Raw genomic sequence first — 23722 nt, forward strand, 5'->3', positions numbered from 1 at the left:
CCCCCAGTCGCTACATTCCGGCGCCTGTTCGGGGAGGCTGTTACGGGAATCGAACCGTGCTGCTGGCCTGCTTGGTCTGCTTTCAAAGCCAGCGATTTAGCCCTGCGCTAAACAGCCCCTTTTATGATGTGGAGATGCCAGCATTGGACTGGGGTGAGCACAGTAAGAAGTCTTACAACACCAGGTTAAAGTCCAACATGTTTGTTTCAAACACTAGCTTTCGGAGCAAAATCCATCTATTTTTGCCTTAAAAATATTAAACGAGGTAGCCTCAACTGCTTCACCTGGCAGGGAATTCGACAGAATCACAACCCTTTTGGTGAAGAAGTTTCTCCTCAACTCAGTCCTAAATCTGATTAAATATGAGAATATTAATTTCAGCTATGGTTGAATTCATCACAGGTACAAAACAGAATCAAAAATATGATACTGATGCAAACAAAAACATTTTTGGTCTCCCACGTGGTGGTGATCCAGTCTCGGACAGTTGCAGTTTTAGATTATTACAAGATGCCTGAATATTGATTAACTGGAAATGGTTAAAGAGCACGGCGGTGCAGTGGTTAGCACTGGGACTATGGCGCGGAGGACCCGGGCTCGAATCCCGGCACTGGGTCACTGTCCGTGTGGAGTTTACGCATTCTCCCCGTGTCTGCGTGGTTTTCACCCCCACAACCCAAAGCTGTGTAGAGTAGGTGGATTGGCCACATTAAATTGCCCCTTAATTGGAAAAAAATAAATGGGTACTCTTAATTTTTTTTTTGAAAAAAAGGATGGCAGGTGACAGAAACAGAAATTTGTTAATTTTATCTGATCTTTGTGGTTAAAAGGCGAGGTGTAAATGGAGGACCTTCACCAAGATAATAACGAAACACAAGGTGGTAGACTTTGAGTGAAAATCATGGGAATATTCCAGAAGAAGTGAGCTGGTGGTCATTAAACCCATTTCAGTGAAGCAGTCACATTCTCCTCAGGTGTTCTGATTTCAATTTCAGGAGGCGGTCGGGAAGGTTCCAGGAGTCACAAAGAGAGGGGAAAAGGGATCTTACGAAGCAGTCTTGTCCATTGTGGTAAAGGAGGAAGGACAACACATTTCTGCCTGGGACTTAAGTCACAAATATGAATGCTGCTGCAAATGTAACCTCTTCCTGTCTATCATCGCATAGAAACATATTCTGCAAGAGAGAGCAACGGGATGGGTGAACACGTCACTGAAGAAAACTCTGAGCAGCTGGACAATACGGACAAAACAGTTTGCAGGAACATTTAACAATTCTTTTAACTCTTCATACCTTCTCTGCATCAGGAACTTGGATTGTGTCGTACTGCAACACTTCAGATGTCTCACTACAAGAAAAAAAACAGAAGAGATTATGGTGCAGACTAGCCAGTGTCATGGAGATGGAAATTTTGGAAATAAGATGAAACTCTGCAAGAAAGAGATGAGCAGCTTCTCTGGAGAATAACACTAAAAAAAATTCATTAGGTGCTTCATAGAAATGTTATCAAACAAAAATTAACAACAGACCAAGTATTAAGGAATTATTAGATGCAACTATGAGCTCGGTTGAAGAACTAAGTTTTAAGGAAGGTTTTAGAGATAGCATGTGCGAGTGTGCGTGAAGAGAGAGCGCGCGAGAGAAAAAGGGAGCGAGGGAGCGGGCGAGAGATTATTGCACCTCGCCCACCACAAGAAAGACAAGGGCAAGACGCAGACAATGGAGAAATCCATTGATCTCCGGCGGGATTCTCCGGTAACCGGGCGGAGGCGACCTCGTGCCCAGAGAGAGAGCGAGTGTGAGAGAGAGCGCGAGAGAGCACGCAAAGGAATGGATCAGGGGTTTCAGAAAGAAGTCCACAGCTTAAGCACCTATATGGTTGAAGGCACATTGCCAACGGCGAAGTAAAGGGGAGTAAAGGGTGAGAGATGGACAAGAATTCACAAGAGTATTAAAAACATGGAATTTCTGAAGAATTGTAGAACTGGAAGAGATAAAAGTCAGAGAGGACCAAGACAGAAGGGATATGGTCAGCAGGTTGAGAATTTTACATTGGAGGTGCTGGTAGAACAGGAGACAAGGTGAGACAGAGAGAATTAGGATGACAAGAGCACTTCTGTTGCAGATTGGGTGTTAACAGAGGAGCTCAGGTTAATGGAGGTTCAGGTGAGCATTGGTGAACACCGAGTTTCCTTTGCTACCTCCACGTTAGCTTCCCTCCACTCAAAGTACTGTTCTATTTCCTTTCCAAAAATATCATCTTCTCCTCAAATAACCCATAAACAGACTTGTCCAAAATTCTGTATTCATCCTGTAAACATTCATTTCAGTTGCTTGTCATTCGCAATTTCATTGATTTATAATGGGACCCCCATATCCCAACATTATGTTAAACTCCTGACCATTGCCCATAAATCCTCTCCAAATCTTCTACCCAATATAACGCTGCAATGTTATGAAACTCAAGTCTCTTAACCCTCTCAATGCACCATTCCGCTAATCCCAGCCATTTACTCATCCCTGCGCTCCACCACTAGAGGCAAGTCCTTCAACTGTCCAAGTCTTACTCTCCGGAACTTTCTCCCTAACTTTTTCCTCCTCTCTACACCTTTAGAATGTTTTCGATAACTGACCAAACCCGTGTTTACATCCCTTTTCTGGTTCAGTGCCTGCTATGACCGACCCACATTGGCTCCTCGTCAAGCAATGCCTCAAATTTAAAATTTTCCTTCTTGCTGTCACATCCCTCCATAACCTCACCCCCTTCCCAGTCTCTATAATCCCCTCTAGCCCCATACCCTCAGAGAACCATGTGTTACAACTCGCTGCTCATTTACAGAGTAAAGGAAGAATCTGGAGCCAGTCTTTCCTTAACATATGGACAGCACGGTAGCATAGTGGTTCGCACAATTGCTTCTCAGCTCCAGGGCCCAGGTTCGATTCCTGGTTTAGGTCACTGTCTGTGTGGAGTCTGCTGGTTCTCCCTGTGTCTGCGTGGGTTTTCTCCGGGTGCTCCGGTTTCCTCCCATAGTCCAAAGATGGGCAGATTAGGTGGATTGGCCATGATAAATTGCCCTTAGTGTCCAAACAAAAGTTGGGTGGGGTTACTGGGTTACGGAGATACAGTAGAGCAGTGGGCTTAGCTGGGATGCTCTTTCCAAGGGCCGGTGCAGACTCGATGGGCCAAGTGGCCTCCTTCTGCATTGTAAATACTATGATTCTATGAACATAGGTTTATTCACAGAACCCAGGCACCGACTCCCTCCTCTTCCCCCACACAGATCAAAACCAGTTCTTATATATACACTTTTTAATGCCCCAACTTTTCCCAAATTAGCAACAGCTGCTCTCACTTGCAATTAGAGTTTGCACTTCATCGTAACGGGATTGCAACATTAACACTCTGCATTTATCCAATTCTGGTCCCTTGAGAATCCCCATTGTTAATTGTCCACCAGTGGTGGCCGTGCCTTCAGATGTCTGGGACTCTGGAGTTCCACTTAAATTTTGTCACATCTTTTCTCCCTTAAGACCCTCCTTAAAAACCTACCTCTTTGATCAAGCTCTTGATCATCTGCCCTAACATTTCCTATGTGGCTTGATGTCTAACTCTGTTTCGCAACTCTCTGGTAAAGTGCCTTAAGAAATTATATCACGTTAAAGATCTGATATAAATACAAGCTGTCATTTGTGAAGCACCTTGGACCATTCTTTTTACATGAAAAGTGCTGTGTAATTGCAAATTGTTAAAGTTCAGTGAAACGCTCCCTGATGGCAAATACCCATAACGTACCAAGCGTTCTTATTTCACTGAATATAACGGGGCTAAGTGCACCGTAAGAGTACGATATAGTGTAAACTTTATGCAACAGATGAGATTAATTATGAGCTGACAACACACTAAAAAAAAACGAGCATTGGGAAAAATGGTTCAATGCAAATCCCAATTCATAACAAAACTCCTTTGGCAAAATGTACAGACAAACATGGCTTAAACAGAAACTTACGAGCATAGCCATCCAATATGTTACGAATTACGTAACAAAGGTCAGTGATTTTATTTAAAACAGTCCTTCTCCTGCGTTTCTGTGCACACTCTCACAATGTATAATGCCTACATAAAATATTACTGTTGCCATTTTTGAAAACCTCATCATTTTTTCCAGAACAAAAGCATCAATATCTGGTGTTTTTGGCTTTGGTACAGGAGCAAATTTATATGAAGTATCCTGCCCAACGTTTTACAAATGTCACAAAAACAAACATAACTGATGCTATCTTAATGGCTTTCTGTATCTGGAAAGGCCAGCTTTCACCCTCGGTTAAGCAAAAGCTATCCAATTTTAGAAGCACCGTATATTAAAACTGACAAACCAGGAACATATTTGAAAAGGGTCAGATTGGTAATTTAACACAGCTAACCAGGGGCTGAATGAGCAGGTTCTTCTCGGAGATGGAGGACAACGGTGAACAGTGCCACGGAGGCCCAGCCAACCACACCCACATGTTTTGGGAATGCCCCAGACTTGTAGAATTCTGGACAACTTTCTTGAGGCCATGTCTAAGGCTGTGGGGATGCGAGTGGAGCCAAGCCCAAAAGTGGCAGTCTTTGGGGTATCAGACCAACCAGAAATCTTTATGGAGAGGTGTCCGATGTCCTTGCCTTGGCCTCCCTAATCACCCGCCGAAGAATCCTGACGATCAGCAGCACCACCCAAAGCTGCAGAGTGGCTGTCGAAACTATCGGAATTTCTCCAACTGGGGAAAGTCAAATTCGCCATTCAGAGGTTGGAAGAGGGCTTCCACAAAATGTGGAAGCCATTCTCCAACTTTTTCCAGGACCTGTTGCAGCCAACAGGCAATAAGAGTGGGGTGTCTGACGAGCCACAGATCATCATAAAAGGAAAGGGAGGAGGAGGAGGAGGAGAGCGGGGGGACACAACCGTCGTAAAAACACCGTGAGACACAAAGTGGCATAGCCGCATGAGACAGGCCCAAGGGCAAGGAGAGAACCAGAGGGAGCAGCAATACGTGGGGAAATACACGCTGGGGCCAACACAAGCCAGGGCAACTGAGGCAGACCGGCCAAATGGGACCCACATGTAGATGTGATTATGTATAGTGGTCCTAGTTTGTTTGTGTTTTGTTTTACTCAATCTTTGGACTATCTCTCTCTTGTAATTTTAACTCCCCCTTGGTGACTTTTATTTGATATTATTCGTTGTTGTGACACTTGTAATTTAACGTACGAACTGAAACATGTAACAAACAAATGTGAAAACCAATAAAAACAATAATAAAAAAGATTAGTAATTTAATTTGAGAAAACATGTTTCTTCAATTGAAAAAGCAGGGAAAGTCAACTGACCTTAGTCAAAACTGTACCTAGGCTAAATTTCCTAGATGGTCAGGTAGCGAGAAGATCAGTTGGACATCCGAAGCCCCACTTTGGGGATGCTTGCAAGTGAGACACGAAGGCCCTAAACATCGACTTTCACATCCAGGTGGCAGTAGTCGAAGACAGAGGAAAATGGTGACATCACCTGTGTGTCAGTGTGCACCACCAATGATTACTGCGGCCTGGTAACAGGCGTCAGCACCGAAAACAACACACAGTGATGCCTCATAACCACCTCATCTTCAGCACTTGAGCCAGGGCCTCCCTCTCACAGATTGGTTGCTTCAGCCATCATTCTATAAATCTATCCCATCCCCAAAGGATTTGATTTGCTGGAAGTCTATCATCTTATGCAGATGGGAGGATGGCAACAATGTCCAACACTGCTTCAAAGCTGAGAGTGGTTGGATAGGGTGTGTGAATGGGGGAAACACAATTCCTCCTCCCTATACAAACACCAAACTCTATCCTCAGACACTATTGGCTGCACAGTCCATTTGTTTTGATTGATGAAGAGGAGCTTAACTTGAGTTAAGATATGTGGAGTCGACTTCCGGTTGCGGCTATGACTAGCTAAGCCGCACATTTGGAAGCTCCTGCAACAAAGGTGTTTTTGGGCCAATTGGAGGGCCCCAACGGCGCTGAAAAAACGAATCCCGGTGGGGGAAGGTCCCCTGAGGAGAACTAGACCGATTTTATGGTCGGTACCCGGAGTGGAGCGGCAAGAAAAACGGCAGCAGCTCCCCAAAAAAAGCGGGGGAAGAAAATCAAAATGGCGGCCGGCGGTGCATCGGAGGAGTGGAAGAAGTGGGCGGAGGGGCAGCAGGCCGCTCTCCTCCGTTTTTTCACAGAGATGAAAGTGGAACTCTTAGAGTCCATGAACGCGACGGCCACCAGGTTGGTGGGAGCCCAGGCGATCCAAGAGGCGTCGATTAAAGATCTGCAGCAGGAGATGACCGCGAGGGAGGAGGAGGCCACAGTCATCGGGGCAAAGGTGGAGGTGCACGAGGCACTCCACATGAAGTGGCAGAGCCGCTTCGAGGAGCTGGACACTCGGATGAGGAGGAAAAATTTGAGGATCCTGGGCCTGGAAGAAGGCCTGGAGGGGTCGGATCTCCCGGGATATGTGGCGGAGATGTTGAGCTCCCTGATGGAGGACGGGGCCGGTCCGGCGCCCCTGGAATTGGAAGAGGCATACCGGGTCATGGCCAGGAGGCCTAGGGCAAACGAGCCCCCGAGGGCGGTGCTGGTGCGGTTCCAGCGGCTAAGTGATCGAGAGAAAGTCCTGAGGTGGGCTAAAAGGGAGAAAAGCAGCAAGTGGCAGAACTCGACGGTAAGGGTGTACCAGGACTGGAGTGCGGAGGTGGCAAAGCGGCGGGCCCGGTACAACCGGACAAAGGCGGTGCTACACGCGAAAAAGATCAAATTTGAAATGCTGCAACCGGCGCGCTTGTGGGTCACCTACAAGGACCAACATCATTATTTCGAGTCCCCAGAGGAGGCCTGGACCTTTGTACAAGAGGAAAAGTTGGACACGAACTAAAACCTGGGAGCACCGGCGGTCGTAGCCGCCGGGGGACTCTTGATTGAGCAAGTGGCCCTTTTCTTTTTCAGGCCAGGTCGGAACTGGGTAACAGTTTCGTGGATTGTTTGGGGTGTTTTTTCTCGAACGGTTGACTTTTCTGAATATTTTGAAGGTTTCGAGTTGTTGGGTGTTTCTGTATATTTGTACTGTTGAAATCTCTATTGTGGGTCGTTGGCTTCTTATGGGGTGTTTTTTCCCGTTTCCAATTTCCCTTAGTTATTTACCCCTCTTACCCTTTTTCTTTGGGTGCTTGGGGGGGTTTTTTGTTCTTTTTTTTCTTTTCGGGTTATGGTTATTTGCGGTTATTTATACTGTTTGATGGAGGGTGATGGTTGGGCACACTGTTAGTTGATAGTTAGTTAATTATTTTGTTATTTAAGTATGTAGTTAAGTATTTATGTATTTAGTTGCCATTGGGTATTTGTATTTATATCGTTAAGTTGGGGAGACGGGACGGGGGGGAGCGGGTTGATTATGCGGGTCTTTCTCGGGGGTTTTAAGGGGATCTTTCACGGGCGCAGATGGGGTGAACCGGGAGGAGTCGGAATGTGGCAGGAGCAGCCGGGTCAGCGGAGACCAGCTGACTCTCGGGAGTACGATGTGGGGTACATCGCGGCTAGGAGGGGTCCTAGCCGGGGGGGACACCGGGTTGCTGCTGGAAAGACCAGGGACGAGAACATAGAACATAGAACAATACAGCACAGAACAGGCCCTTCGGCCCTCAATGTTGTGCCGAGCCATGATCACCCTACTCAAACCCACGTATCCACCCTATACCCGTAACCCAACAACCCCCCCCTTAACCTTACTTTTATTAGGACACTACGGGCAATTTAGCATGGCCAATCCACCTAACCCGCACATCTTTGGACTGTGGGAGGAAACCGGAGCACCCGGAGGAAACCCACGCACACAGGGGGAGGACGTGCAGACTCCGCACAGACAGTGACCCAGCCGGGAATCGAACCTGGGACCCTGGAGCTGTGAAGCATTTATGCTAACCACCATGCTACCCTGCTGCCCCCAAACCCCCATTTGGGAGAAGGGGAGAGCCGGGGGGGTGGGGGGGGGGGGGGGGGGGGCATCGCTATGGGAAGCGGGTCAGAAAAGAAGGGATGACCCGGGGCGAGCAAGGGACAAGACATGGCTAATCGACAGGGAGTAGGGACGGGTCGCTCTGCGACCCGATTGATCACGTGGAACGTAAGGGGGCTGAATGGGCCGGTCAAAAGATCAAGGGTCTTCTCACACCTGAAGGGACTGAAGGCTGATGTAGCAATGCTGCAGGAGACTCATTTGAGGGTAGCAGATCAGGTCCGCCTGAGAAGGGGGTGGGTGGGACAGGTGTTCCACTCAGGCTTGGATATCAAGAACCGGGGGGAGACTCATTTGAGGGTAGCAGATCAGGTCCGCCTGAGAAGGGGGTGGGTGGGACAGGTGTTCCACTCAGGCTTGGATATCAAGAACCGGGGGGTGGCGATTTTGGTGGGAAAGAGGGTGTCGTTTGTGGCGGCAGAGGTGGTGGCAGACAAGGAGGGCAGGTACGTGATGGTGAGGGGTAGGCTGCAGGGAGAGAATGTGGTACTGGTAAATGTGTATGCCCCGAACTGGGACGACGCGGGTTTTATGAGGCGCCTGCTGGGCCTCATCCCGGGACTGGAGGCAGGGGGCCTGATCATGGGAGGGGACTTTAATACGGTGTTAGACCCTGGGCTGGATAGATCGAGTTCCAGGACGAATAGGAGGCCGGCAGCGGCAGAGGTGTTAAGGGGGTTCATGGAGCAGATGGGAGGGGTAGACCCATGGAGATTTGGTAGGCCTAGGGCGAGGGAGTATTCTTTTTTCTCCCACGTCCACAGAGTGTACTCTAGGATCGATTTTTTCGTATTGAACAGGGGGCTGATACCGAGAGTGCAGGACACGGAGTACTCGGCCATTGCGATATCGGACCATGCACCACATTGGGTGGACGTGGACATGGGGGAGGCGCGGGACCAACGCCCGTTGTGGCGCCTGGATGTAGGGCTGTTGGCGGACGAAGAGGTGTGCAGAAGGGTGAGAACGGGCATTGAGAACTATCTGGGTACGAATGACACAGGTGAGGTGCAGGTGGGGACGGTCTGGGAGGCCTTGAAAGCAGTGATTAGAGGAGAGCTGATCTCCATAAGGGCACACAGAGAGAGGAAGGAGAGGCAGGAAAGGGAGAGGCTGGTGGGGGAGCTCCTAGAAGTAGATAGGAAATATGCGGCGGCGCCAGAGGAGGGGCTATTAAGGGAGCGGCGTAGCTTGCAGGCCAGGTTCGACCTACTGACCACTAGGAAGGCGGAAATGCAGTGGAGAAGGGCGCAGGGTGCGGCGTATGAGTACGGGGAAAAGGCGAGCAGGATGCTGGCACACCAGCTTCGTAAGCGAGATGCAGCCAGAGAGATTGGGGGAGTGAGAGAGAGGGGTGGGGATGTAGTGCAGAAGGGGCAAGATGGTGAATAGGGTCTTTAGGGACTTCTATAGGGAATTGTATAGGTCTGAACCGCCGAAGAGGAGAGGGGGAATGAAGAACTTTCTCGACAAATTGGGGTTCCCAAAGGTACAGGAGGAGCTGGTGGAAGGGTTGGGGGCGCCGATAGAGCTGCAGGAGCTAATTAAAGGGATAGGCCAGATGCAGGCGGGGAAGGCGCCGGGGCCGGATGGGTTCCCGGTGGAGTTTTACAGGAAATTTGTGGACTTGGTGGGTCCAGTGCTGGTGCGAGCCTTCAATGAGGCGCGCGAGGGGGGGGTTCTGCCCCCAACAATGGCGCAGGCCCTGATCTCCTTGATTTTGAAGCGGGACAAGGACCCGGTCCAGTGCGGGTCCTACAGGCCCATCTCCCTCCTGAATGTTGACGCCAAGCTGTTAGCAAAGGTCCTGGCAACCAGGATAGAGGACTGTGTGCCAGGGGTAGTCCATGAAGACCAGACGGGGTTCGTGAAGGGACGCCAACTTAACACAAATGTCCGGAGATTGTTAAATGTGATTATGATGCCAGCAGTGGAAGGGGAGGCGGAGATAGTGGTAGCGCTGGACGCGGAGAAGGCATTTGACAGGGTGGAGTGGGAATACTTGTGGGAGACGTTGGAAAGGTTTGGGTTTGGGGAGGGATTTATCAAGTGGGTAAAACTGCTCTATTCAGCTCCGATGGCAAGTGTGGTAACAAACGGGAGGAGGTCAGAATATTTTGGGCTCCATCGAGGTACTAGGCAGGGATGTCCCCTATCTCCCTTACTCTTTGCATTAGCGATTGAGCCGTTGGCGATGGCACTGAGGGGTTCAGGGGGGTGGAGAGGACTGACAAGGGGAGGGGAGGAACATCGGGTCTCGCTCTATGCGGATGATTTGTTGTTGTATGTGGCAGACCCGGAGGGGGGAATGCCGGAGGTAATGGGGATACTAGCGGAGTTCGGGGACTTTTCGGGATATAAATTAAATCTGGGGAAAAGTGAGGTCTTTGTAATACACCCGGGAGACCAAGGGGAGGGAATTGGGAGGCTCCCCTTCAAAAGAGCAGTTAAAAGTTTTAGGTATTTGGGGGTGCAGGTGGCAAAGAACTGGGGGACCCTCCACAAGTTGAACTTTTCCAGACTGGTGGAACAGATGGAGGAGGAGTTTAAGAGGTGGGACATGGTGCCGCTGTCGCTGGCAGGGAGGGTGCAGTCAGTTAAAATGACGGTCCTCCCGAGGTTCTTGTTTTTGTTCCAGTGTCTGCCCATCTTCCTCCCCAGGGCCTTTTTCAAGAAGGTAACGAGTAGTATCATGGGGTATGTGTGGGCACATGGCACCCCGAGAGTTAGAAGGGTCTTTTTGGAGCGGAGTAGGGATAGTGGAGGGCTGGCGTTACCCAACCTTTCAGGATATTACTGGGCGGCAAATACATCGATGGTACGAAAGTGGATGATGGAAGGGGAGGGGGCAGCCTGGAAGCGCATGGAGAGGGCGTCCTGCGGCAACATAAGCTTAGGGGCACTGGTAACGGCACCATGGCCGCTCCCTCCCACGAGGTATACCACGAGCCCGGTGGTGGCGGCCACCCTCAAGATCTGGGGGCAGTGGAGGCGACACAGGGGGGAAGTGGGAGGTCTGATAGGGGCACCACTAAGAGGGAACCACAGATTTGCGCCGGGAAACACAGGAGGGGGATTCCAGAGCTGGCAGAGGGCGGGTATTAGACAACTGAGGGACTTGTTTATAGAGGGGAGGTTTGCGAGCCTGGGAGAGCTGGAGGAGAAATTTGGGCTCCCCCCGGGGAACACGTTCAGGTACCTCCAAGTGAAGGCATTTGCCAGACGACAGGTAGCGGGGTTCCCCGCGCTCCCCGACAGGGGGGTGAGTGATAGGGTGCTATCGGGGGTCTGGGTCGGGGAGGGGAAGATCTCGGACATCTATAAGATTATGCAGGAGGTGGAGGAGGTACCAGTAGAGGAGCTGAAAGATAAGTGGGAGTTAGAGCTGGGGAACAGATAGAGGACGGGACATGGGCAGACGCCCTGGAGAGGGTCAACTCGTCGTCGTCATGTGCGAGACTAAGTCTCATTCAATTTAAGGTACTGCATAGAGCCCACATGACGGGGACAAGGATGAGTCGGTTTTTCGGCGGTGAAGACAGGTGTATTAGATGTTCGGGAAGCCCTGCGAATCATGCACATATGTTTTGGGCATGTCCGGCACTGGAGGAGTTCTGGAAGGGGGTGGCAGGGACGGTGTCGAGAGTGGTGGGGTCCAGGGTCAAGCCAGGATGGGGACTTGCGATCTTCGGGGTTGGGGTGGAACCGGGGGTACAGGAGGCGAGGGAGGCTGGAATATTAGCCTTTGCGTCCTTGGTGGCTCGGAGGAGGATCCTGATTCAGTGGAGGGACGAAAGGCCTCAGAGTGTTAACACCTGGTTAAACGACATGGCAAACTTCATCCAATTGGAAAGGATCAAATTCGCCCTGAGAGGGTCGGTGCAGGGGTTTTCCAGGCGATGGCAACCCTTCCTAGACCTCTTGGATCAGAGATAGAAACTGAGGCCGTGACAGCAGCAACCCGGGAGGGGAGGGGGGGGGGGGACAAAGACGAAGGAAGTACGGTAGCGGCACGGGCAAGGCCTGCCCGAGGACGCTGCTAGAAATGATAAGTTGGTCTGACTGTCGGTTCGCCGGCGGGGGGGGGGGGGGGGGGGGGGGGGACGCGCGGGTAGGGGGGGGGGGGGACTTTTTTTCTTTTTCTTGTTAAGTAGGGGGGTTTGACTTTGTTTTGTTATAATTTAAATGTAAATGTAGGGGGGGTTAAAATGTTTGTATTTTGAAAAATTCAATAAAAATTATTTAAAAAAAAAAGATATGTGGAGTCAGGGGACAAGTAGGAGAATGGATCGTGAGCTTGCTACAAAATACAAAACAGAAAGTAGGGGTTAAAGGTATTTATTTGGATTGGCTAATGATGGGAAATAAAGTTCCACATGGAATGGCATTGGGACCACGGTTGCTCATCATTCGTACAAACAATTTGAACTTGAACGTCCAAATTTCAAATTTGTGACACAAAATTGAGCAGTGTAGTTAAGAGAGCAGACTGTGACAGGAGGACGTGAATAAATCTGAAGAATTACTGTGTGTTTAGCAAATTAACTCCAACACAAACGCTCGTTAATACCTTAAGCTGGGAGGAATAACAAAGTGAAATACTTCATGGAAAATTGAAGTGTCTAAATCAAGAGGAGGAGCGGAAAAATCTGGCAGGTACAGATACACGAATCACAATTTAATGATGCAATGAATTCCTTTAGAAACAAAAACAATATAACATTGCGGGTTCATTTTTAGAAGGAAAGAATGAAAGTCAGAGAAATTATGTTAAACATGTAGTGAACTTTGTTTAGGCCACAGTTGTGGAACACTTTGAACAGTTCTGGCCTCCCTATCACAAAAAAGGATATGAGACGCTGGAGAAGATGCAAGAAGTATTTACCAGAATATTACTACAGCTGAAAGACTATACCTATCAGGAAAGATTAAACCCCAACAATACCAACTCCCAATACTTCCAGCTGCACAGGGGCAGCAGACAAGGATGCCCACTGTCCCCGCTGCTGTTCGCACTAGCAATCGAACCGCTAGCAATCGCGCTCAGGGCAGCAAAAAGTTGGAGGGGGATCCGAAGGGGAGGCAGAGAGCACAGAGTCTCACTCTATGCAGATGATCTGCTCCTCTACATCTCGGACCCACAAAGCAGCATGGACAGAATCATCGCGCTCCTGAAAGAGTTTGGAGCCTTCTCGGGCTACAAATTCAACATGAGCAAAAGCGAGACCTTCCCAATACACCCGCAAAGGGGGGGCGGGGGGAGGAAGTAAAAAAGGACCTGCAAAGATGGAACACACTCCCACTCTCCCTCGCGGGGAGAGTCCAGACGATCAAAATGAACGTATTGCCCAGGTTCCTCTTCCTGTTTAGATCCATTCCTATCTACATCCCCAAGGCCTTCTTCAAAGTGCTGGACAAACTTATCATGGCGTTCGTATGGGGGGGTAAAAATGCTAGGATCCCAAAGAACATAGAACAGTACAGCACAGAACAGGCCCTTCGGCCCTCGATGTTGTGCCGAGCAATGACCACCCCTCTCAAACCCACGACTCCACCCGTAACCCAACAACCCCCCCCCCCCCCCCCCCCCTCCTAACCTCACCCCCCAGGACACTACGGGCAATTTAGCATGGCCAATCCACCTAACCCGCACATCTTTGGACTGGACTTTGGAAGGTCCTACAAAAAACAAAATCCAGGGGGGGGCTAGCTCTCCCGAATCTACAATTCTACCACTGGGCGGCAACAGCCGAGCGAGTAAGGGGATGGATCCAGGAGCCAGAAGCCGAGTGGGTGCGTGCGGAGGAGGCCTCCTGCATGGGGACCTCCCTCCTGGCCCTCGCCACGGCAGCACTCCCATCCCCACCCAAAAAACACTCCAGCAGCCCAGTGGTGACAGCCACCCTCCAATCCTGGAACCAACTGCGGCAGCAATTTGGCCTGACCAAAATGTCAGACAAGGCTCCCATCTGCAACAACCATAGGTTCACATCAGCACTGACTGACGCCACCTTCAAAAGGTGGAGACAGGACGGGGACATTGACAATCAGGGACCTATACACGGACGACAGGATCGCAACACTGGACGAACTGACAGAGAAATTTCAGCTAGCTGGGGGGAACGAGCTGCGGTACCTCCAGCTCAAAAACTTCCTACGAAAGGAGACAAGGACGTACCCACAACCGCCACAACAGACACTACTGGAAGACCTACTGGACGCAAGTATCCTAGAGAAAGGGAACTGTAGCGACTTGTATGACCGACTGGTAGAAAGGGACGACACCGTACTGGACGCAACAAGAAGGAAATGGGAGGACGACCTGGGGATGGAGATAGGGTGGGGACCCTGGAGCGAAGCACTACATAGGGTCAACTCCACCTCCACGTGCGCAAGGCTCAGCCTGACGCAACTAAAAGTGGTACATAGAGCCCACTTAACAAGAAACCGTATGAGCAGGCTCTTCCCGGAGGTGGAGGACAGATGCGAACGGTGCCAAAGAGGCCCGGCCAACCACGCCCACATGTTCTGGTCTTGCCCCAGACTTGTGGAGTACTGGACAGCCTTCTTCGAGGCTATGTCCAAAGTGGTGGGGGTGAGGGTGGAGCCATGCCCGATAGTGGCGGTCTTCGGGGATTCAGACCAGCCAGATCTATTCCTGGGGAGGAGGGCAGACGCCCTTGCCTTTGCCTCCCTGATCGCCCGCCGTAGAATCCTGTTTGGCTGGCGGTCAGCAGCACCGCCCAGAGCTGCAAACTGGCTGTCCGACCTCTCGGAATCTCTCCAAATGGAGAAAATCAAATTCGCCATCCGAGGGTCGGACGACGGCTTCCACAGAACGTGGGAGCCATTCATGCAATTGTTCCGGGACCTGTTAGTGGCCAACGAACAAGAGGAAGAATAGTCGGGTGGCCAAGAATCAGGGGAAAATGGGGGGGGGGGAGCTACGGGTTCGTTATGGGGGTGTGACGGCTAGCTAAGGCCCAAAACCAAACTGTAAATAAATGCCAATAAACATGTGCCTCGACCATATTGGGGAATGTAAAATATGTATGCCGGCTAAAGGGGGGAGGCCACAGTTATTATTACGAAGATTCTTACCTGTAAATATATATGTTAATTTTTGCGTGTTCTTTTTTTTTCTCTCTCTCTCTAACAATTTGTAATTTGTTCGATATAAAACATGAAAACTGAATAAAAAACATTTATAAAAAAAAGGAAAGATTAAACCGCTTGGGGCTCTTTTCTCTAGACTAGAGAAGTCAGAGGGGTGATGTGATGGAGGCATTTAAGATTATGCAAGGATTTGATTGCTTAAGCATAGGCGTAACCACTTTCAGACGAGACCAGAAATAGGAACCAGAATCCGAGACAGTTCCTAATAAATCCAATGGGGAACTCAGAGTGGTGAGAATGTGAACCTCTCCAGAACAGAGTAGTAGAAAGGTATCACCTTTGCATTCAAGCTAACCACAAGAGGGAGAAATGAACAGAAGGATAAGATGATAGGAAAGATGAAGGGGGAGGAAGGAGGCTCATGTGGAACTAAAACAACGGCATAAACCAGTGAGCCGAATAGCTTGTTTGTCCTCTCAATTCTTTGTAAAGGCTATTGTGCGATGATATCATGTGTAAAATTTATCATTTGCATCACGCAACAAAAAGTAATAAAGGTTCTCCGCACACCTACCTGATTTCCGGAAGAAAAGACTTCTTGTACACCTCTTCGATGCTTTGTAGATAAGCTGAGGAAATGTTCTGTTCGTAAGTCTGGAAAGCAACAGATAATTCATTTAGATGGTGCACCTCAATAATACCACTCAACAGGCCATTTAAAATATTGTGAAGTCAATTAAAGGAGAACAACATCAATCAGATGCCAAATAAGGGAGACAATTGAGCCCATCATTCTCTCACTGCAATTTCAATTGTTCCTCAAGAAACCAAAATACACCAACACATGAATAAATCTGCAGAATTGCTGTGTACTTAGCGAATGAACTTCAAGATAAATGGGAGGTGATACCTCTCACTCAGAGGAATAAGGAAGCCCTATACTCGATGGAAAATAAGTGTCTAAATCAAGACGGGAGGAGCAGAATCTGGGGGTACAGATACATAATTTAACTAAGCTGTATACAAGACCATTGAAAACAAACAAACGTTCAAAAGGCAGTAGTTTCTGATGTGTTGTGTATGTGTGTACCCTGACCCACTTCTTATGATAAACGGTCACGGTTGTGAACGGACTATCTTTAATGAGTGACTGACTGTAAGGGAGTGGCCATTTCCTCGTTGAGCTGTGCACTTGAAGGGAGCACTGACCGATGCTTCCTACATATAAACTGCTTCACATACCCACCATCAGATGGGAAGATAAATGTTATTGTTTATTCCAAGTCCTTTTCAGTAGTTGAACTTACCTTTTGTCTTGACCAGGGCATGATTTCCTATACATCCTTAATGCTGTCATCAGCAGTATTGTAGAAGAATTGGCACCGGATAGCAGCACAAAGTGTTCCCAGTCAGGAAGGTGCGGGATGCTGGTATCAGAGTGAGAGAGTTCAGTTTCCTCAGGAAGGGGATTATAGGGAGGAAATGTAATAGACATTTTCACCTCTTGGCCATTTGTTAAAGGCAGATTGTAGCTGCAACCAAGTCCAAAAGGCTGGGGAGCCTCTTTTCAAAAATAAAAATCTGAAATTAGTTCAAATTTTCTTTTGAATCAGCTGCTGGTTGAAGACAAAAGGAATCTTGAAATACCTGATGCGCTGGTTTTTCCTTCTTCCTATCCACCGACCACCCACCTGCTTTGCAGAACGTGCCACTCCTTGTTAGACACTCTATGTGGCAATCTGGCTAGGAGCTGACACACTCAGCCGCAGGACAGAATTAAACACAACCTTCTGGATTATGTTAGTGGAGAGCTGCACAACAATTTGGATTACACGGACTCATGCCAAGCACTCCTTCAACGTTATGTCTGCTCCTTTTACTTTGTTACATTTGCTGATAGTACACCAGCTTTTCCATAGCAATCCTTTTGTTGCAACTAGAGCACGTTGTCCGGTCCATTCACTGGAAAATACTTTTTTATATATTTACTCATGGGATGTGGGCATCATCGGCAGGGCCAGCATTATTATCCACCTCTAATTGCCCTCTAGAAGGTAGTGGTGAGCAGTCCTCTTGAACCGCTGCAGACCATGTGGTGTACGCACACCCACAGTGATGTTGGGGAGGGAGTTCCAGGATTCAGACCCAGTGACCGTAAACAAACATCAGTATGTTTCTACGTCGGGAGCAGAGTGTGTGCGACATTAGTTGTCTAGGTGCAAGCTACTTTCTAGTACTATTGGTGCCAAAAACCTGGAGAAATTTATGAAGTAATGGTATGTTTGTTAGGGTTTATTGTCCTTCATGGGATGTTAAATACCTCCCACTACTTTTTTTCCCCCAAGTGTGCCTCACTTAGTTCTCATCAAATATCTACCTTAAGTTCCAGTAAACCAAATTTATTCAACACAGCTGTTCCAAGCCTGCTGCAATGCATTACATCTTGGCCAACAAATAGCAGCTTTAAAAAAAAACAAGCCATGCCAAGCAAACCATTTTCAAATCCTAATCCACCTGCCACAAGCAGCAACAGAGAACACCGGTTCATGGATGCGGTTAAGCTGTTCTGTTAATACGGAGGGTGGAGCTGTTTATTTCACCTGCATGTTTAATTTAATAATTATCATCGCTGAGTCTTTTGCAATGTACCATGAAGAGTTGTTTAGACTGTATAATGTCAAGCAATGATGGATGTAAATCTGTGGCCTGCAAATAACCAACCATAAACACCCAGGCTAACATGCATTTATACCTTGCCACTAACAGGGTAAAACACCCCAAGGGATTTCACAAGAAGCTAAAAAGTACATTTTACAGGCCAAGATAAATATTAGGGGGTCCAAAGGCGTGGTCAAAAGGATAGACTTAGAGAATAGAGTGAGATAGCACAGTGGGGAGCAGTCCGAAAGGCAGGGTCAAGACACTGGAGAGCTCTGCCATCCAACATGGAGATGTGGCAGAATTATAATGGAGGCAGAAAGGGCGCAATGGGACTGATTGTCATCAACTGATTTTGAATTCAATGCATTGGCAGGAACAAAGATGACGGGGTCAAATCTTGTCTGATGGCAATCCTGTAAAGCTTCTTGGGATGTTTTACTATATCAAAATGCTATATAATGGAAAGGAACTGAGGATGCCAGAAGGAAATGGAGTCTTTGGTTAAAAGCTGTGATGGACGGGCAGCACGGTGGCGCAGAGGTTAGCACAACCGCCTCACGGCGCCGAGGTCCCAGGTTCGATCCCGGCTCTGGGTCACTGTCCGTGTGGAGTTTGCACATTTTCCCCGTGTTTGCGTGGGTTTCGCCCCCACAACCCAAAGATGTGCAGGTTAGGTGGATTGGCCACGCTAAATTGCCCCTTAATTGGAAAAAATTAATTGGGTACTCTAAAATTTAAAAAAAAAAGAAGAAAAAAAAGCTGTGATGGAAGTTATTGTAAGGCAGACAGGAGAGGCAGAAATAGAGGGTGCTGATGATGACCAGAATACAAGGTTTAAAATTCACCTCTGGTTTAGAGGACACATTGGGTGGTGTCAGGCTAAATTAATTGCCAATTAGGGTGATCGAAATGCAATTGTGTGGGCGGCTGGCGTGGGATTGGGAGGGGAATTGGATTTTGGTGGGAGATGAACATGATCAGATTGTGATAACAGGAGGTTAGAGCTAAATGTTACCAGCAAACAGAAAAAGCAACACAGATATCTGGGCACATTGTCACTGAGGGATACTGTGCAGATGAGGAAGGTTGGGAGTGGAAGGGAGCCCAAGGGAACCTGACCATAGCCCAGAGATAGAGGTGCCAGGAGATACCATTGAGAGTTATGAAAGTTACAGCGCTGCAGGGAGTGCCATGAAGGTGGATCAGGGAGCAGAGATAATAAGGGAGGATGATGTGATAGAGTGTCAATAAAAGGGTGCCACTTCTTCATGCGCTAGGTTCAGCCTGATTCAGTTTAAAGTGGTTCATAGGGTACATCTGACCAGGGCACGTATGAGTGGGTTCTTCTTGGAAGTAGATTAATGTGCGAGCAGTGTTCCAAGGGTCCTGTGCACCATTCACACATGTTCTGGTCTTGTTCTGAGTTTGTGGATCTCATTCTTCAGCACCAATTCAGGAATTCTCAGGGTTAAGTTGGAGCCTTGGCCTTTGGTGGCGATCTTTGGGGTTTCAGATTTACCGAAGCTGCAGACAGGGGTGAAGGCAGATGCTCTGGCCTTTGCCTCGCTAATAGCCCAAAGGCGACTGCTGTTTGGATCTTCGGTCTTGCCCAGTGCCCCGGCATGGTCAAGTGACCTGACGGAGTTCTTACAGTCAGAAAAAAAACGTCTATCCTAAGAGGGTCGATTGGGAGGTTCGGTGGTGACAGCCTTTCATTTCCCACCTCAGGGAGCTGGTCACTATCAGATGTTGTGAGGCAAAGAGGGAGAGAGAGGAGGAGATTGGTTTTGAAATATTTTAATTGCTGTTTGAATATGGTTGTGATGGTGTTATATTTGATAAAACCTTTCTTAACAAAAATATTATTTAAAAAGAACTAGAAGTAGGCCACTCGACCCCTCGAGCCTGCTCCACTATTCAATAAGATCATGGCTGATCTGCTTCTAACCTCAACCCCACATATTCTTGCCTACCCCAGATAACCTTTCACAGCTTGCTAATCGAGAATTTATCTACCTCTGCCTTAAAAATATTCAAAGATTCTGCCTCCAATGCCCTTCGAGGAAGAAAGTTCCAGAGACTCACGACACTGAGAATTATTTTTCTTAATATCCATCATAAATGGGTGATATTATGTTTTAATACTAGTAGATTAATCAATACACGTCGGCACTGAGGTGATTAAACATTGCAACTACAGTTTATTTGACATCAGAAACTGAACTAGCAAACAGCATGGATCCTGTGATCCTCTCAGAAACTGAACTAGCAAACAGCATGGATCCTGCGATCCCCTCAGAAACTGAACTAGCAAACAGCATGGATCCTGCGATCCCCTCAGAAACTGAACTAGCAAACAACATGGATCCTGCGATCCCCTCAGAAACTGAACTAGCAAACAGCATGGTTCCCGTGATCCTCTCAGAAACTGAACTAGCAAACAGCATGGATCCTGTGATCCCATAATGCACTAGCGTGCAGAGTATGGGAAGTCAAACAAGACATACAGGCGACCCCCTAATTTTAAACAGTGATCTCTAGTTCTAGATTCTTCCACAAAAAGAAACATTCTTTCCATACCCACCCCATCAAGACTCCTCAGAGCCTTAGATAGTTGGGAGTGGGTCGAGGGATTGGGGATAGGTTTTTGGAGGAAGGATTACGTGTTTTTAAAAATATATATATTGTTCAAACTGTCTATCAGCTTACCCCATCCTGGATCAGTGATATGCCTGATGAATGCCAGCAATTACATTACTGCAGGCAAGCGGTGAGAGACTTCAGTCTTGAAAAGAAACATGGCTGTCACGAGAGCAGTTTCAGATATCACTCCCTCCCTCATCATTAATGACAAGAGCTGTGTGTGTGACCAAATCTTTCTGAGAGGTCAGAACAATGCAAGCTGGCTAGGGAAGACTAGATTATAACATAGGAATTGTTTCTAGGCTATTTTCTGAATTCAAAAATTCCAACATTGAGGAGTGGAGATGAGGATATCTCTTGCGGAGGTCTGCTTATGCAAGGAAAGGTCCTAAAATTGGGAATCACTTGCTTCCAATAATGAAAGCTCAGAAAATAAAAACATCTTGGTTTTGGACAAGGTTCGGCACAACATTGAGGGCCGAAGGGCCTGTTCTGTGCTTTACTGTTCTATGTTCTATTATGCACAGTGACAGTTTCAGTGTTAAAAGTGATGGAAACTACTGAGCTACAGTAATGTGTTATTGCTACGTTATGCGGAATGGCGTTAAATCTCCTGCACTGCTCGACTTGCTGAATTTTAAAGTCTTCAGGCAAAAGGGAAAACCAGCTGCTTGCCCCACCAGCCTATTATTCCAGAAAATTTAACCACTTAAACCTCGATTGCCTTCAGGGAAGTAAGCAGTGACCATCAGTGGATTACTGAGATGATTACTCGGCATCAGCCGCAGATCCTCCTGATCATTAAACTGCAAATGATTGTAACAGAAGCTCGGTGATGTCGCAACCATTGGTCTTTTCAACTTAACGATTAGGAATCGATATGTTTGAATCCATTTAATAGAGTTCCAATTCATTTACTGTGCATCTTTTCAGTTTAAAAAACCCTATAAAATGTCATCACCTGCATTTCAGTGAACATTAATTGTGGATTTATGAAGATATTCTTCTAATTGTCTATGAAAAACACGCTCCATACAACTAGATATTTTGAATTTTATAACATTTGGTCGACGAACTGATGGTGGGAACAATTTATCATAGTTGGTAAGCATTGCTCAATATGGCTCATATTGATTATTTTTGCTTCATGGTACAGTTAGAATTTGGCTCTCTCTCAATATTTCTCATTTGTCCTCTAGCTCAAAATCAGATTCTGTAAGCAGATCTATATCTTCAAAACTTCCAACCTGATGCCCAAGCTTATCACAGTATTTTGCAGCAGAGATTTGTGCGCTCTGGTCACCCCCATGTTCTCCTGTCTACTTCAAAATGGGGGCAGGGTTTACAATCTCAAACTGTTGAACTCGAAGCCTGCAAGGTGCCGAGTTGAAAGATAAGGTGCTGTTCCTTACTCTTGGGTTGACCTTCACTGGAACACTGCAGGCGGCAGAGGGCAGTCAGGTCACAGTGCGAGCAAGGTGGATAAACAAAAAAATGATTGACAACTGAAGGAGGTCACGCTTGCAGACTAAATGGGGTTGCTCCACAAATATCCAGCCTACATTTGGTATCCCCAATGTAAAGGAGATCACCTGCAGATTATTCCCAGAATTTTTTGCTTTTATTACAGTCGTGAAATACTTGACTGAATATTTAAATTATTCAAAGCACATCGAAGAGGAACGTTTTGTACAACAGCATATAGCGTTGGGAAACTATTGGAAGCAATTCTGAGGGGCAGAATTACTCTGCATTTGGAGAGGTAGGGATTAATCAAGAACAGTCAGTATAGTTTCATTAGGGCAGCACGGTGGCACAGTGGTTAGCATTGCTGCCTACGGCGCTGAGGACCCGGGTTCGAATCCTGGCCCTGGGTCACTGGCCGTGTGGAGTTTGCACATTCTCCCCGTGTCTGCGTGGGTTTCACCCCCACAACCCAAAAGATGTGCAGGATAGGTGGATTGGCCATTCTAAATTGCCCCTTAATTGGAAAAAATTGGGTACTCTAAATTTATAAAAAAAAAAAAAAAAAAAAGTATAGTTTCATTAAGGGAAGTTATATCTGACCAACCTGATTGAATTTTTCAAAGAGGTGACCAGGTATGTTGTTATGGGTCAGAGTTTAGAGAACCCCAAAGTGTGTCATGGAGTTCACCTGACCCACAACTTTTAACAGATTGTGATATGGGGAGCACACGGCCCACTCTACAGGTGTGGTTCAGCAGAAATGGAAAAGTATTTTTTAAAACAAAACAATGTTTATTCTATGAACTCAAGTTAACCTTTTTAAAACATAGTGAACATCTTCGCAACCATTAATTCAAATACAACCCCCAAAGAATACAACACTAAGTAATCCTTTAAGCTTTCCTTTTAACATCCATAAGACTTAAACTACCTTTTACCAGAAGCACATCAGGTTAAAGTCACAACTGTTATTAGTTTTAAATCACCAGGATTGATTTACAGTCTTTAGATTAGACAGAGTGATTCATACACCTTCTGGCTGTGACTGCAGCTATCCAGCTCTGAAAACGAAACTAAAACACACCCTGCAGCAAACAGCCTAAAACAAAAGTAAAAAACTGACATTCAGCCCAGCTCCACCCACTCAGACATCACTGCAGTAATAAACACCGATTTCTTAAAGATACTCTCACTACAGATACTTTTATACACACCCATTTATAAACACCCATTTCTTAAAAGGTACACTCACATGACTATGTCAATGAGGGAAATGCATTTGACGTAGTCTACGTCAGCAAGGCTTTTAATAAGGTCACACGAACTGGGATCCAATTAAATTTGGCTAATTGGATGCAAAATTGGTTGAGTGGCATGAAGCAGCGGGTGATGGTCGAGGGATGTTTCTCTGACTGGAAGCCGGTGTCCGGTGGGCCCTGCAAGGATCACTGATGGGGCCCTTGCTGTTTATGGTTTATATAAATGATTTAGATATGAATGTAGGAGGGGTGATCAGTAAGTTTGTGGATGATATGAAAATTAGTGGGGTGGTAAATAGTTAGGCGGATAGCTTTCAAATACAGGTGGATATAGACAAGCTGGTCAGATGGACTGATCAGTGGCAAATGGAATTCAATCTGGAGAAGCGTGAGGTGATGCACTTGGGCAGGGCAAACAAGGCAAGGGAGCACGTGATTAAAAGCAGGAGTCTGGGAAGCACCGAGGAAAATAGGGACCTTGGTGTGCCTGTACACTGGT

General features: G+C 47.3%; 1 protein-coding gene across 1 annotated transcript in view; it reads right to left on the bottom strand.

Moving 5' to 3' along the window:
- ndufa10 (NADH:ubiquinone oxidoreductase subunit A10) overlaps positions 1-23722 on the bottom strand; it is a 94397-nt gene that overhangs the window by 38441 nt on the left and 32234 nt on the right. The window contains exons 6-7 of the mRNA XM_038788083.1: positions 15768-15847; positions 1293-1347 (exon numbers count right to left, since the gene is read on the bottom strand). Of these exons, the coding sequence (XP_038644011.1) occupies positions 1293-1347; positions 15768-15847 (135 nt within the window). The remainder of the gene's footprint in view (positions 1-1292; positions 1348-15767; positions 15848-23722) is intronic.

Source organism: Scyliorhinus canicula, chromosome 2 (genome assembly GCF_902713615.1).
Source record: "Scyliorhinus canicula chromosome 2, sScyCan1.1, whole genome shotgun sequence".
NCBI lineage: Eukaryota > Metazoa > Chordata > Chondrichthyes > Carcharhiniformes > Scyliorhinidae > Scyliorhinus > Scyliorhinus canicula.